The 17,344-nt window shown below is 43.6% G+C and overlaps 1 protein-coding gene across 1 annotated transcript in view; it reads left to right on the forward strand.

Moving 5' to 3' along the window:
• Positions 1-638: 638 nt before the first annotated feature.
• The window catches only part of LOC120562241 (TGF-beta receptor type-2-like), a 49,689-nt gene continuing 32,983 nt past the window's right edge, over positions 639-17,344 (forward strand). Inside the window, exons 1-3 of the mRNA XM_039805857.1 lie at positions 639-916; positions 12,552-12,696; positions 12,844-13,034. Coding sequence (XP_039661791.1) covers positions 832-916; positions 12,552-12,696; positions 12,844-13,034 — 421 coding nt within the window. The 5' untranslated portion in view covers positions 639-831. The remainder of the gene's footprint in view (positions 917-12,551; positions 12,697-12,843; positions 13,035-17,344) is intronic.

Raw genomic sequence — 17,344 nt, forward strand, 5'->3', positions numbered from 1 at the left:
ATAAATTGTTCCATGGTTTCAGATTCTGACAACAGCGATATAATGATGCAGCAACCCCGCCTACTCCCCTCCATCAGCAATTATTCTAAATCATATTAGTCACCAGCCAGTGACATTTATACTCCGCATTATTGTATCACTTAACAATTTCTGCACCATTAGGAGATCCAGTGCCAGTGGTAGCGTTTGGATTATATGGGTTATATATGTCCAAATTTACAAAAAGTAACACTTCTAAAAAAGGAGTGCATAAGACACACATTAAGAACAAACTGCAAAATGATTTAATAATTAATAGTAAGTTATAGTTCATGTATTAAACTTGTATACTATCTCAAAATCAAATCAAAAAGTCCCAGTTTGTAAATTCATCTTTTAGACATAAGTTTATTTGAAGTCCCAGGCTATAAAATATATTGTAGTGGGACCCAAAAACACACAGAACTTGGACACACACACACACACACACACACACACACACACACACACACACACACACACACACACACACACACACACACACACACACACACACACTTATTAGGAGAGAGATAGAGAGTGAGCGCTCCCTTCTTCGGTTTCCCGTGTGTACGTGTGTGTGTGTGAGTGTGTGTGTGTGTGTGTGTGTGTGTGTGTGTGTGTGTGTGCGCGTGTTTGTGTGTGTGTGTGCATGTCAGAGTGTGTGTGCGGATGGTTCAGCAGTGAGTCTCCAGCTGCTGAGCGGAGCGGAGTGGAGCGCACTGCTCGGCGGACTCGTCCCCCTCGTTACGGCGGGTTTCCTCTACACCTTTTCCCGTGAAGGAGACTCTTTGGACCGCAGGACGCAGAAACATGGAGGCACAGCGCGGCCCTTTATCTATCCGGGGAGCCGTATCTTTCTTGCTCTTCACTGTGCTGCTGGAGAACGGGACTCTCGGTGAGTTGCGCATTTCCTAAACTTTTAACAAGGCTGTGTTTGTTCATCGCTGCGAGCCCACTTGCACTCCTCTCTCAGTCTCTGGCTCAGTCGCACTGTTATTTGGACCAAAACGTGGACTGTGTAGTTGTAACGGGCCTGGGAAACGTGAGCGCAGAGCCGAGACGCAGCCAGGACAACAGGTGACTCACCCGGCAGCGGCTGATCCACCGCTCCGCTCCGCTCCGCTTCACTGTTCCGCGGCGCGCTCCCACGCTAGATTACCTGCTGCTGACAAGTGCTGTTCCACACAGACTATACACGGGAAATGTCTTTCCCACGTAGAGGCAAACCTTTTCATCCCCAACCCCATAACATGTTACCCTCCATAACATCTGATCAGATTGGACAACTTCATGGTTCTATTAGGCCTATAGGTGGAATCTTTTTCACCAATCTTTTCATTTTTCAGTGCAAAGCTCAATTTGAACATGATTTCTTTTAAAAGTCCTTTCTAAAAACGTTATATCAAATGTTTATATTAAGTGCAAAATCATTTCCTTGTAAAGCTATATTGTCCTGCATCTCCAGTGTCTTCTGCTGAACTTCTTACACACATGACAAATGCACTTGTCTTGTGCATCATTTTATACAATTGTCCTTATATTTGAAAAAAAAAATAAATAAAAAAATAAAATAATAATAATAATATATGTATATATATATACATATATTATTATTATTACATATATATACATACATTATTATTATTATTATTATTATTATTATTATTAATGTCCCATGTTGGCTAGTTCCTCAGTTCCTGCGTGATCATAGTGAAAAAGGGTTCTTCGGGGCAATGTTGTTTAAGTCTCCTTTTCTCACTTTCCCTCCCCTTCACTGTAGTCTCATGTGTTACCAATGGCAAGTTAAGAGACTTGGCCACTTTCCATCTGTCATACCAAACACCTGGGTGGATTGAACACAACGTGACTATGACAAGCACAGTTCTGCCTTTATTTGCTTTGGACACACACATCATGTCTCCATTCTCCTTCCCTTCTCCCCTTTTATTCTTCCCCCTCTCTCTCTTCTGTTTGTTTCCTGCCCTCCTCCCACGGTGGGGACCTATTTTGAACCTGGAAATCCCACATACCAGAAGGGCTGTGTGGCCCTGTTGCATTGTATGTATCACAAATAGACATGCACACCAACACACATGAAGAAGACGTGCACAAACATCCACCAGCATGCCCCCATGCTGCCCATCTATTACACATTAAAACACGCGCTCCCTGTCCCTCTGCCTTCTCCAGAGCAGCTCGGCCGGAGGAAGCTGCTCCCCACTCTCCCAGCACCGAGTAGCCTGACGTTGGTTATCCAAACACCAGGCCGGACTCTGTTGTTTTTTTTTTTATCTTTTCCTTCTTTGTTTGCTTTCAATTGATGCCGATAACCATCCGCTCAGTGGGCTGTCACAGGAAGGTTCCTTTTTCCTTCCTTTCCAGGGAATCTTAGTGTCTGGGCAGAGGCCACCGGGTGCTTGTACATTCCCCACCCCTCCTGCTGAGCCAAGATAGGGTCGGACACAAGCTGTTGTGAAGGTGGCAATCAAAAATCTAGGCTGAAAGGGGAACAGGAGGCTGTTTGAAAGCGGAACCGTATAAATATAACAGTTTATACACAGAGATTGTCTTTTGGGGCGATTCATTGACTTACAGTATGTGTGTTATTGAAGCTGTTTGAGAGAGCCATTCTTACTGTGGGAGATAGTTTGAGCGTGTGGCGCCTGTTCATGCCCGAACTTTGTACACTCTGACTTTATTTTGGCTTCAGTGTGCAGAAGAGGAGAGGAGGGAAGGGTCACCCACTTTAACCTCAGTGAAGTGTCTCACTTTGATTTTGACCATATTAGTCGACTTCCCCTCTCGACTCGCTTCACTGACTCCCGGGTCAAAAAGAAGAAGAGTGGATGGAGGTGGCGGAGGGGGAGAGGGAACCAGAGAAAGTCAAGGGAGGAAGATAAAGGAGTGAGGAATGAGAGGATTATGGGCAGGTTGAAGGGAGGTGGATGAAGAGGGAGTTGAGGTGGAGGATAACTTTCAGGGGCAGAGGCAGAGAGCTGAGCCCCCTGCTGCTGCAGTCATGTAGCCCTGCGCAGCCTCTTGCCAGTTAGTAAGTAGGCGTAAGTAGGAGCACACAGTAAGTCAGTAGTAGGCTATACAATGGGGGTTCAGGTCCATAATTGTATTTTGAGGTTGTACCAGAATAGGTTTACATGGTTCAATTTTCAAAAAACACCATATTTTTGTTGTACTGCACATTGCTGCAGCTCCTCTTTTCACCCTGTGTGTTGAGCTCTCTGTTTTAGCTACAGAGTGAGACATCTCACTTCTGTTCCATCTTTGTTGGAGTTGCACATGCGCAGTAGCTAGGTAAGGACTACTAGCCAGTCAGAAGCAGAGTATGAGGGCGTGCCACGCTAGCAGCTAGGCGAGCATTATAACGTGTGTTACAAAGTGACCCACGTTGAAGTAGAGTCTGGACTACAATAGAGCTGTTTGGAGCAGTTTGGGAACAGTGTTTTCTGCTGGAGATGGTAAGTCCCTTTGGGGGGCTTTGGGCTTTTTCACTTTGTAAACCTATAACGTGCACAAAAAAGATATATAACACTATAAAGGAAAAGGAAAAAGCCAAAAAGCATAATATGAGCACTTTAATTAAGTGTATTGTTGGTTAAATCATCGCTTCCCTTTATGTTGGTGGCTTTAGTCTATATTGTGTCCATTTTTATTTTAAAAATTGCATTTTTTGTTTTTAATAATTAGCTAACCTACTCTTTCAAAAAAGGTTTGACAATGAAGAAGTGTTTATGCTCCTTATGATCTTAGCCAAAATGTTGTTAGGGTAAACAGTTTAATTTTTTGCCAAATAAATAAATGAAAAGTATGATGAAACTGGCAATGCTCTGTACTAAAAAGATGCCGAATTGAATTGAAAGAACCGAACCGTGCATAACGTGTACTCCTTTCTCTAGTTCATCTTATCAGTTTTAACTCAAACACACACACTTTGTCCATTAAAACGACGGTGGCAGCAACATCAGCTGTGTATGGAGGAGATGAATCAGCTGATTAATGGTGACAGCGAGGCAAAGACATCAGCAGCTGTCGATTCATTTCATTAGTTAAGAGTACTCTCAGTCCCTCAAGGATTTCGCGATGTCGCCATGGCAACAATTCACGCAAATTCAACCAATCTCCGTGAATTTGGTGCGACTCGCAATGTTGACCAATCACCGCAACCTTTCCGCAAAGTTGACCAATAACCGGAGTTTCCCGCAACTTCAACCAATCCCAGCAGTACCACGTGCCAGACTTTGTATCGGTATGTGACTCTGAGAGCAAATGACCAAGCGCGAGTGAGAACGGGTTGACGTCACACACGTACGCCGCCAAATTAATTTCCCTGTTTCTGATATGAAGACGAGACGTGTGTGTCTCGAACATCTCACATTTACCAACAAAACGTACAGCGAAAGAGCGTGCAAACCATTTCAGACCGTCCTGCCAACCTGCATACATTATAACATCAATGTACGCTGTAACAATCAATCCTCAATCCTGTTGATTCTCTGTAGGATTGCTCAGTTCCCCCCCCCGCGAATGACGCTCACACACACACACACACAAATACACACGGTGGACGCAGGAAAAACCGGAGATGAGACGTACACGATGACCTAAATTGAGGACAGCTACGCTCGTGCAATGATAAGTTAAAGTCCAATAAGTACTTTATTAAACCGTATGAATGTGTGTCCCAGGCAAGGATAGGAAATGAATGTAAAGATCAACAAGCCACTGACACATATGTAAAAATTTGATTAATTCAATCAATTATTAGTTTTTGTCTTAAATCCACCAGCCATTTTCATCTTATACCAACTTCAACATTTGCAGAATTCTGAGCCTTTTTGGTAAGGTTCCTAGGAAAACTCAGGCCAGGATAGTTTTATTCTCAATAAACAAGTTTACCTTTTTATTTTTAAAGAACTATACAACAACAAAAAAATCGCAATTTCACTGTCTCTCGCAATTTCATTGCAACAAAAATACAAAAGACATCGCAACTGTGATCTAAATTTTTTACAAAAGCTCCCGAAAAATCAGGCATTTTGGGCCGCAACAATCAACAATCCTGGAGGGACTGGAAAATGGAGCAGCAGTAAAACAGTACCATGCCAGCAGCCGCTTTGCTGTCACTCAACATTTCGGTGTTGAAAACTTTCAGTATTTAAACATGTTTTACAATGTCGATGAATAGAAAATAATTAGTTGGATTTTGATGTCTCCGCGGGCTCTTTGGAGTTAATTATAGAGTACGAGACCCCCTGTATTCCGCATCCCGAAACAACTCCACAATTCAGATCGTGATTCAGATATCGTTAAATCCTGGTTGACGTCACTTTATCCCTACCGAGCCTTGGCCACTTTCAACCAGGCAGAAGAGCACATACACATAATAATATATAACACATTATGTATAGGCCCATCACTCCTAGTGAAGAGGGACACTGACCTATACTACGCCAGCCTGCTGTGCAGATGTTTGACTTCTTTCAGTCACATTTGAGCAGTGTGGGGATTGGGGAAGTCTTTCCTGTACAGGGGTGATAAACTGCAGTCCAGTTTCCTGTCTCTCCTCCCATCCACTGTGAGCTCACATCCTCGGTGGATTTCTAAACCACTGAGGATGGGGGGGGGGGGGAGGGGGAGTTTTAATGCTGATAAACATAATTCTGCTTTACATAAGCTCCAGAAAACTAAGTTTGCATTGGAATTTGCTTTTGCGTTTCAGGACATATATTTCCTATTGTTCAGATGATGTTAGAGTACAGTGGATGTGATGAATAATGATTTTCATGTTACAGGCAAGGAGGAGAAAATGTCTGTAGGCCTACGCCGGCCTAAATATTTCAGGTTAAGATACACATACAGTACGTAGGAACAGTTTGACATTTTGGGAAATATGCTAATTCAGAGTTTTAGGAGAAGATTGATTCCACTCTCGGACATGCGTTTGGTGTCAATCTTCTCATCTAATGCTCGGCAACGGTTTAGAGTTATACATGGTTATGGTTTATTGATATTTTGAAGAGTGTCCGATCCACAGCGTCCACAGTGATAGGAAACTTTAATCGCTTCAAGTGCTTTTTTGTCACTTTGTAAAGTAGACACTTGTCTTCACCTCCTTTGGTGCTAAAAAGTGAAACATAGTATTTATCGAGGCTATTCATTGGTCTGCCAGCCAGCCAGAAGCAGCCACAGTAGCATGCAGTGACAGGAACACACAAAAAATCTCACATTTCAATTACAGCCCCTTCGAGGAGCCATCAGGAGCACAGTAAATGACAGACCACACTTTCCTCCTCCACTTTCCTGTGGCACACTGAGGTCACTTGTGTTTTCATACTATAATTCCTGCACAGGGACTTGCAGCAGGAAAAAGTGCAGTCGTAATAAAAGAGAAAGTCAAAGCGCTTTAGCAGCTGGAACAATGAGCCACATGCCACCACAGACCAGGCACACTTAGCCTTTAACTTTCTGCCCCAGCACAAGCTGCTGCAACTTCAAAGTAAAGGGCGTAAAGCTGCAGCCTCGAACTGTCAGATCGACAGTTACCTACTTTTTTTTTTTTGTCTTGGATTACCCTTTGAAACGAATGTCCCTTCTTCTCAGTGTCATAACTCAGTCGCATTTACTGGAATCAGCAGAACATTTCGCACGATAGCAGATTCTCATAGAAATGCCAAGTATTGATATCCCTGAACACACTGTCTACTATTCACGAACAAATATCTGCTGTGGTAAAAAAACCTGTAGACATATAGGTGGAAACAACCAAAACAACAACAACAACAACAGCAGTACACATGTCGTTAGCACTGTAATGGATGACAAGCTGACCCCTGAGCCTCATTTGGATGCTGTGTGTAGAAAAGCCCATCAGCCCATGCATTTTTACTGTAAGCGTCAAATTCATAATGAAAATCTGTTATTCCTGTTATTGAGTCAGTCCTCACATTCCCTGTCAGCCGGTTACTTACACAAAAAAATAGAAACAGATTGCAGCTCATCGTCAAAGTGTGCAGCAGAGTTATGAATGGCCTTCCTCGTGTGAACAGGGTTATCATCAGAATCAGAATCAGATTTATTGGCCAAGTATACTTACATACGCAAGGAATTTGACTTCGGTAGGTGTTAACTCTGTATACATAGACAAATAGTAATATAGACACATACTGTACAATAGAGACAACAATATACATATTATATAGGCACATATCAACATAATATACAAAATACAAATATACAAATAAGACATAATATCAAGACAAGTACACATGGAGTGGGATGTATAGTGCAAAAAGTAATAGTGCAAAGTATTGTGCAAGATGCATATTGGAATTATAAGAATGTAATGTGTAGAGAAGTGGGTGAGTGGCCAAAGTGGGGATGATTGGGTTAGGGTTAGGGTTACTGCCCCCTAAGAAGGCTCAGTCGGTCCTGGCTGTTCATAGCCAGCCAGTCCGCCCAAGGAGTTCAAGTTGCTTTGGTCTGGCTGTACTCGGGTGACCAGATGAGAATGGGTAAAATTTGGGACGAGACGGGGTCCATGAATTTAAAAACTCTGCACCAAAGTGATTTATTATTTTTATTGGCTGCCTGCACGTGCACTTTCCCTGGCCTCATGGCTGCGACTTGCGCTCTCTTCATTTACTCTATAACATAAAAAGGGGACTAAACGGTTGTATTTTTTGTAATTAACCTTTGGTTAAGTATTTCAACTCCAGACTGTGGTGTCCCTCAGCTGTGATGCCACCCCGTTGTCTCCGGGGGGATGGGGGCTTTTATTTTGGAGACGAGGAGGACTTTCGGAACGTTTCGGAAGTGGGTCGCAGGCAGAGCGCCCCGGACCATCTGCCGGACCGGGAGCTGGCTGCAGGACGACTCAATCACCATGAACAGTTTCTAATGTTCTATCAGACTAGAACTACTCCAGAGTCTGCTCTTGAGACTTTGCTCAAATTTTTGGGACAATTAGGGCAGGATTCGGGATTCGGGACAACTGCTTGGATTTCGGGACTGTCCTGAATTTGTCTGGTCACCCTAGGCTGCAGATACAATCTGCAAAGATGCAGGACAAATAGACTGAAGAACTCTTCTGTCCCTGCTGCCATTTCAAAAACCAAAAAAATCTACTATAAAGATCTATTAGTTGTATTTATTGCTTATTGTTTGTCTGATGGTTATGTGGTTACTGCTGGCTGTGCAACAAATTTCCCTGCAGGGATCCTTGATGTGCTGTTAATGAGTAATCAGTCATCACAACGGTGCAATAAAGATGAATCAACACCGTAATGGAATGACTGAGCTCAATGACTGCACAGTGCAACTCATTCACATGCATTCAGTCTGCTGCACTAAATCAGCAGGTTTTATTGGTCTCTGAGGTTGGGTGGGCGTTACACTCTGTCCTGCCCCACACTAGACTCTGTGTGACGGAATGTGTCTTGAAAGTATATTAACTGCTTTGTGCGCACAAAGACACACATCCACTCGTAGGAACACACAGTACACTTCAGCAGCGTAGTCTTTGAGAAGAATGCATAGAGATTGTGTAGCGATTGACGACATGAGGGAGGCTAATGAGAATTCATGCGAGTCAGACCTTCTCTGGTCGGCTTTCACAGTTCAGCTCTGGAGACATGCTCAATTGATTTAGCGATAGCACAGACTGCACTGCGTGCAGTTGTTTTGTCTCTGTCTTGGATGTCAGACGTGCGAGGGCTGCTGTTGTGTTTAGGCCTTCATCGTGGTGAAGTGGCTATATGTCGGATCAGACCTCCTCTGTCCTAACTCTATCTGTAGAGAGTCTTTTAAGGATATGTGGGCATGTTCTTTATCCGCATCTTTGTTATCTGAACGCTTTAATTGAACCGTTTGACTCCGATGATAATAACTAAAGTCATCTCTGTACAATGTACTGCCAGTCAGCTGACTAAAACCAAACTCGGTTAGTTCCGTCTATGGCAACCAGTAATGGAGCGTAGCGTTAGTTTAGAGTTGTGTTTGTGTTAACTGATGTCAACGGTTGTTGCTTCATTCATGCTTCACAATCACTGGCTCATTCACCGGCTCTGTTGCTATCAGCTGACAAGTCATGTCCAGTCGCGTCCATGCTATTGTACGGCATTGGCCATTAAACAGTAACTTGACACTTCTCATAATTACTCTGCTGATAAGCTCCCTCCACCACCTCACAACTAAGATTGATGATTATATCATGTAGTTGATGTTAATAATGTAATATTTCCTTGATCACAGTGTTGTTTGTGCTTTAATCACTAATCCTGCAATACAGGAATGTGTCTGAAATACACTTAAATTGTACTTACTAACACTGTAAGTTAGTAAGTACAATTTATTTATAGAGTGCTTTTCCCAGATAAAAATCACAAAGTGCTTAAACACACAAATGATAGATATTAAAATGTACACAAAGTAATACATAACAGATAAAGTGCAGACAGGTTAACCAAAAGCCAGTTTAATAAGGTAGGTCATTTAGGGATTTTTCAAAGAATCCCCAGAAACAGCAGAGAGTAAGGTAAGGTAGGAGGCAGAGTGTTCCAAAGTCTCGGTGCTACTGACTGGAAAGCTCGATCACCAAGGGGCCCTTAGCCGGGTGGAGGACAGTTAATAGAAGTTACATATTAGACCTTAGAGGACGCGCTGTCAGATAAGGCTGCAGTAGGTCGGCCACATATGCAGGTGACTGGAACTTCTTTTCATCTAGTGGTTGTTTTTGTTGTTTTAACAGCAATTTACTGGTGAAGTAAGTTATTGTTAAAGTTATTTTTAGTAAAAAAAAAATTAAAAATCATTTCATTTTGACCATACGGCCTTAGCAATAAACAAGCCGTTGTTGCAAACACCATTTCCCACAAGGCCAAGACCTTCACCGTTTAAATGCTACAGCTTAACAGACTGAGGTCCAGTAAGTGGGTAGATATGGAGGGCCGCACTGTTACATGATGGATAAGAGAGAAGCAGTTGTAACTCACAGTGATGTCTAATTTAAAAAAGAAATAACAGCGAGGCAGCAATGTGCTGGGAACATTTAATTTGACCTTTTTGGATGTTAATGTTAATTAATTGTTCCAAATCACACAGGTTCACATCGAAGTAGCTAGTGCTGTAGATAGTCGTCGATTTTAAGAACCAGAAGCAGTAACTCTGCTGCTCATTTCAACAAGAGGTGTAGGAAAAGCTGATATACTGTACAAAGTACAGAGCTGGAAGGAATTCAGTGTACTGCTCAGTGAAGCTGAACCAGGGCAGACGCTGAAGGAGGGTTTCTTCAGCTCTGAAACCACCCTTCTGCACCACAGCGCCTGGATACACACAGAGATCCAACCACCTTATTTGAACCAAAAAAAGCCAAATGGGGGACCTTCCTTTTTAGACGCATAAAGAGGGATATTTAAGCTGTGTAATCTTCAGCCTAACACAGGTTAACATGGATTACCTGGGTTTCTTACACAGCCTTACTAGGCCATAAATCAGGGGGTTTGGAGTCAGAGAGGCAGGTCTGAACAGGTCACGGAGCCCACGGAGATCACAGAGGCTAAGGGGAATGCCGGGTTAAGATTGTACTGATTGTTGATTGCTGATTGTACTACACTACCAGCCAGCCACTGTACCACATGCAATACCTTCCAACCAAACACGGTGATGATATCAAACAGTGTAACTGTATCTGTGGGGATGAGTAGTTCTTTAATATCAGGCTCAGGAACATAAATGCTGATTTGAGCTATAACCTGTTAAATGTGAACAGAAACGATCCAGTAAATGTGAAACAAGGTCAGTGTGTGCCTGTCTATAATTAGCCTTGTTTGTCATGTTTTTGGGGAGCTTGTGAATCATTTATCGGATGGATTTGACTTTCACGGTTGACAGATTTGTACATTCACCTCTTATTTCCAGGAAGTCACAGCCTCACTCCACATCCTGTCTTTAATGAGTTTAAAAAAAAGATGGGAAGAGATGGGATTTATTAATTCTTTCAGGAAATCCCTTTGCATAGTTGTATTTGAAGGTTTTTTGTCCGTGAGGTTTTGGGTTATGTATCTAAAGTGGTTTGATGTAAGAAGTGACTGTACCTTGGCTCAGCCTGCCTATTGATTCAGCTGTGGTTGTCTGTGTTGGTGGGTCACTGTGGTTTCCTTTGGCCAATCCAGCACATTTGAGGTGGTTGATGTCATCCCCTGCAGTGCATCCCGTTGGAGATCTTTCATTGGTTGTGGTTGTCTGTGTTGACAGTTGTGTGAAGTATGGTATGTATTTCACAGTGCCGTGTGTACCAGGTTCAATCTTTCCCTTTATTTATTTGCAGCAGGAATTGTCACTGATTTGTAGAGCAAGTTGCACAAAACTTCCAACCAATAAGCAACTTTGTGTATAACTTAGGTAACACAGCTAAAAGCTTGGGACTTGGACTTGAATCAGAATGAAGTCACTAAAAGGAAGTTGTGAGACTTGACTTGTCTGAAAGACTTTTCAGGTCCAATATGTCATATATTTACTGTGATAAATCCAAAAATGACCCCAATGCGTCATCAGATATGAACGAAAAACCTATTTCCTTATAAGAATGAATTTATTCAATACATCTCACAGTTATGTAATACTTGCAATGATAGTGTACAATGAAGAAAGGTCCCAAAACATATGTAGTGTCCCAAAAGGAAAGGATCATCCTCTGAAAAGAATGAATGTGCTAATCATGTTTAATGACAATGGCTTCATTAGATTTTGTTGTTTCCTGTGCATCACCTGAAATATTACAAGCCAGTCTCACGGCAGTCCGTGAAATGGTCACGTTATTTAATCTATTGATTCGTGTACACAGGCACGTTTTTCTCGTTTTTTTTTTTTGTGGTGGCCAGAACGGAAATGTAACTAATGTATTTCAATGGGAAGCATATTTCGTGATCACAGCACGACTACGGTAGCGAGTAGTATGAAATGCCGAAAGATCCGCGTAAGGAGGTTGGTTGGGGTGGTGGATGGGTCAAACAGCATAGGACTGTCCTGGCCAGGACACTGTTGAAAAAGAGATTTTTAATCTCAATGAGTCTCTTCCTGATTAAATAAAGGTAAAATAAAAATAAAAAAAATTAAACTTTCACCCCGGAGACCAGGGATCGTGGCCCGCGCGTGGCCTTTTGTTTCCCCGTTGTTGTGTTCCTAATCACAACCGTCACGTTGCTTCATCATCTGGGGACCATGCATATCCACAACACATTTCATTGTTGCTTGCTGTGAACCAAAGACCAACACTGCCATTGTTTTGTGCTGCAACATTGAAAAGTTACCAAACCCATGGGCGTACTATTGGTGTCATGTAGCAGTTCCATCAATACATGTGTTTGATGACTATTTGTTGCGTAATTTATTCATTAACCTACCAACATTGTTCTGCTTCAAGCCAGAGCGTGAATTCTGCACACTCCGAGAGCTGCCATTAGAGGTTGCATGTTTTCAGTGTGAAGCCAACCTGATGGCGATGTTTCTGTCTTCTGCAGGTATGCCCCCTTTTATAGGTCGGGAGCAGCTTTGTAAGTTCTGCGATGTGGAGCCTTCCTCCTGCAATGGTACGGGAACCTGCACGACCAACTGCTCCATCACATCCATCTGTGTGGAATACAACGAGGTCTGTGTCTCTATCTGGTAGGTACCTGAGCGCACAGAGCTGCCTTTGGCTCTTACATATCATTTACTAGATAATTATAGATAGCTTCAATGTATACAATTTGAATCATTACATTACATTACATTACATTCATCTGTCTGTCTTTCTGTCTGTCTGTCTCTTAGGAGGAAGAATGAGACCGGCTTTTCCATTGAAACTCTGTGTCATGACCCGTCCGTGCCTCTCTATGGAGTTCTGCTGGATGACTACAACAGCTCCACCTGTGTGATGAAGGAGAAGAACACGACGAGCGGGATGGCTCACTTCTGCTCCTGTAACTATGAGGAGTGTAACGACAACCTCTTATTCTCCCCCAGTGAGTACAGTGCATATATAGGGGTCACTTTTAGTGATGAACTCCCAGAGAATTATCTCTGCGGTTCCCCTCGGCTCTACTGAGCATTGAAGCATCTTTCAGCTGTGTTCTGGGCAAGTCTCTCTGCTCTCATCAGTCTCCAACTACAGCAGGAAGATATTTTATATATTTTCATTTAAAAAAAAAAGAAAGAAGAGAAGCTTAGTAATTTCCTAAAATGCTGGCAACTGTAGGTTTTGTTAAAAGTGAGTCAAACAGGAGGAAATACCATCTTTGTTGAGGACTATTTTCAGCGATGGATGAATCCACATGTGGTGCTGTTGTGAGTATTAGTGTCAGCAGGATGGTGTGTGTGTGTGTGTGTGTGTGTGTGTGTGTGTGTGTGTGTGTGTGTGTGTGTGTGTGTGTGTGTGTGTGTGTGTGTGTGTGTGTTTATGGTGATGAAAGAACAGCAGAGGCTCACTGCTGGTTTTTATGATCCATCAGCTGTGATACACACACAAAACTTGTTAGGAGATACACTCACAGCTGGTTTGGGCCTTTTTGTGAGATTTGTTACCAATAAGAACCATATATATTATGCCAGCCTCATCCTTTGAAGACATGTTTGTCTAGGTACGGCTGCTCTGAATATATTTGATGTGACCGCTACGGGAAGCAATTAGACAAATCAGCCCCGAAAAAACATTATTCAAAGGGAAAAGATTGTGCGTTGAACCCCCCTGTTGTTTGCAAAGGTATGCTGTGTGCAAAGGTACAATGTGTTTTTAGTACAGCGTCGCTGCTGATTGGGTAGCACTTCTTACACACCCACCAGATGAGAGAAAACTTACTTCAAAGCCCATTGCACATTGTTGCACGTTGTTGCACGTTGTTGCACGTTGTTGCACGTTGTTGCACGTTGTTTTCAATGAAACATGTCATTCGGATACTGTAGCAAAACGGTGCACACTGTCTTCAGATTGAACATTCCCCGGGTCATCTGTTGACAGCTGGACAGGGTGAAGGCTGTTTTATGCTTCCGCGTCCACACCATAGCTTTTACGGCGTCGTGACCATTTCGGAGTTCTGCGTCGGGGTTAAATGCGTTTCTTTGCATCGCGGTGCATTTCACCGCCAGGACGCTATAGGGGTTGTGTGGTTTCCGGAGGGTCAATCGCGAAACTCTTTGTTTACTTGTGCGTTGGTGTGTGCCTCGAGCCGGCGTGCGTGTGTGTGTGTGTGCGTGTGTGGGGAGTGGGTGCTAGAGCGAGGGAGAAAGTGAGAGAGTGACGCCGATTAGCTTCGGAGCTAATCGGCGTCGATTAGCTCCGATTAGCTTCGGAGCGAGTTGTGACTCTAGAGAGAAACAAAGGGTCTCCCCTGTGCTTTCTGACCAAGGTGGTAAATCTGCAGCAGGAAAAGTTAACCCTCTCCTTGATTTCATGTTGTTTATGGAGAAGGAGAACCAGGAAATGAGTCGGGGGGGAAATGCAATGCTACCAAGCCACGGCCGAGCAACGTGCTGTGACAGTTTGTCTAAATCCGTTTTGTTTTGTTCTTTTCTAAATGGGGTGCCAGCCAGGTCTCTCTCCTGACATCTAAGATAAGATGGTTCAAGGTTTAGGTCAGTTGTATTTTGTATGTTTAGTTTTGGGATCTAGATCAAACCACACAAGCGCGCACATATAAAAATGTACACCCTATACACATTAAACAACGAAAACATAAACCCAACAAAACACAATGCACATTCCAAGGTTCAAAACAAAGATCATACATATTAACAACCAAAGGTAAGCCAAGCACAAAGGAAGTGTATCGTCCAAATGTCCAAAAATAGAAATCCAAAATAGAGCAATCCACAAAGAAAATCCAACAAAAGAAATCCGCCTCAGGTTTTCTTTAGTACTTAGTTCAGTTTTAGAGCACAACAAGTAATTGGTCAGTTCCAATACAGTCTTGAAGTCTGCTCGTGGTGCACAGCAATAAACACAAATAAAGACACTTTCAAGGTAAAGTAAAAAGGTTTGTTGACTTACAACGTTTATACCAGTCAGTCAGTCAAGTAGTCAGTGCAGTCAGTCCGTGAATCCAGTCCGGAGTTTAGCAGGAGTTTTGGGTGAAGACTGCTGTCGGTGAGCTGCTGAGAGGTGAAAGTGAAGTGATCCGGAGTTTTAAGGTAGGCCGTTCGTTGATGAGCTGTCAGTGGCGAACAACGTTTTTAAGGGATTAAAACGACCTTAACTGAATCTGCCGCGCAACTGAGCTGTAGCTCCGCTGACCCTGTACACTGCTTCCCCTCCGACACGTTCCACTCAATCCCGCAACCAGGAAGTGCTCTCTGTCTCCTCCCTCTCAAAAACACCGGGGCTCATCATCTGTTTAAGGGGCGGTCCCACTGCACAGCTGATTGAAACTTTTAAAGTTGTCACACTCCCTCCCCCCTGAAAGAAGCCGCATCCTTGGAAGGCAATCTCCAGATGCAGTGTCTACACATCTTTACTTCGTAGAAAAGCCTGGGAAGTCTCCCTCATCGCTTTCCTCTTCAAAGATATCAAGGATCCGTCGACGTTGTTCTCTGTCCATTTCCTCAGCCGTGGGATAGCATGGCTTGAGTTGGGCCACGTTAACAACACGTAGATCTTCTCCTGTATCTTCCAAAACTACATCATAGTTTAAGGGGCCTGTTTTTCTGGTGACTCGATAAGGACCTTTCCACCGTGGTGCTAGTTTTGCTGAAAACGACTTATCAGCCTTTGAGTAAGGGTGAGTACGGATCCAGACACGATCTCTGTCAGAGAAATCACTGTCTCTCCTTCCTTTGTCATAGTTCTTCTTTTGCCTTTGTCTTGCCTTATCCAGGTTGCTGTTTACGAATTTCCTGAACTCCGCTATCTGGCTCGCAGTAGCATATGCAGGTGCATCAGGGTCACAGAGCTGTGGCTTGAGCTCATCATCCAAGGGGCCTTTCAGAAGATGTCCAATGTTGAGCTCTGCAGGTGTGACTCCTGTAGACTCATGTACTGCTGAGTTCAATGCAAAGCGGAATTCTGGTAAGTATTTGTCCCAGTTCTTGTGGTTTTCCTCCACGTATGAAGCGATCATGGCCTTCACATTTCGATTAATCCTCTCTGTCAGGTTAGTTTGAGGATGATAAGACGGACTGATGACGGTGCGGGCCTTGGTCAGAGAGGATGTAAGTTGGCACACCCCAGTGAGTCAGAATCTCCTTTCGCAGGATTTGGGAAACTGTCTCTGCTGTTGCCTTGCGAAGGGGAAACATTTCCACCCATCTGGTGTAATAGTCCACAAAGACAATGAGGTAGAGGTTGCCGTTGGAGCTTCGAGGGAAAGGTCCCATGAGGTCAACTCCCAACATCTCCCAAGGTTCATTTACCAGAGTTTGTTGCAGTTTTCCAGGAGGTTTCCGGGTCTCAGGTTTGTGCAGCTGGCAAATATGGCAACATTTCACATGTTCTCTGACATCTATGCTCATCTTAGGCCAGTATACAAGGGCTTGCAACCTCTTATACGTTTTGTATCTCCCAAAATGACCAGACAAAGGATCATCATGATAATAATGGAGAAGCTGTGGGCGGAGTGATGATGGCACATATACTTGGTAGAGTGTTTTGTGAGGTAATTGCACCACTCTGTAAACCTTGTCCTCCAAAACAGTAAACTTGGTTGTCGGATTTTTCATCACTTCTCCCGTTTCCATGATTTTATCATACAGGTTTTGGATGACTGAATCCTCCTGCTGGGCTTTCCAAATATCCTCATCGGTTACTTGAAGGTTTTTAGCGGTGTCCCTCTTGGATCGCAGCACTGCTGCACAAGTGGCATGTTGGTGTTGGTGGTCAAGAAGGGGAGCTCTTGACAGCGCATCCTGCACTGTATTATATTTTCCTTTGCGGTATTCAACAGTAAAGGAGAACTCCTGGAGGCGGAGTGCCCACCGGATCAGCCGAGTGCTGGGCTTTTGGGTTTTAAAAACCCAAACAAGAGAAGAATGGTCCGTAACAACTGTAAAGTGCCTGCCCTCCAAGTAATACCTCCATTTCTCCAGGACCCAGACGACAGAAAGGCATTCCTGCTCCGTTGTGGAGTAGTTTCTCTCGGCCGGATTCAGAGTACGGCTGGCGAAGGCGAGGACTTGTTCTGCACCCAATCCAGTCTGTTGAGTCAAGACAGCCCCCAAGCCGACGTCACTGGCATCAGTGTAAACAACTAATTGAAGGTTGAAGTCAGGATGTCCCAGGACTGGTGGAGAAACCAGATGTTGTTTTAGGGCCTCAAACGCTGACTGACATGGAGGGGTCCAAATG

Source organism: Perca fluviatilis, chromosome 7, assembly GCF_010015445.1.
Source record: "Perca fluviatilis chromosome 7, GENO_Pfluv_1.0, whole genome shotgun sequence".
In the NCBI taxonomy this organism is placed as follows: domain Eukaryota; kingdom Metazoa; phylum Chordata; class Actinopteri; order Perciformes; family Percidae; genus Perca; species Perca fluviatilis.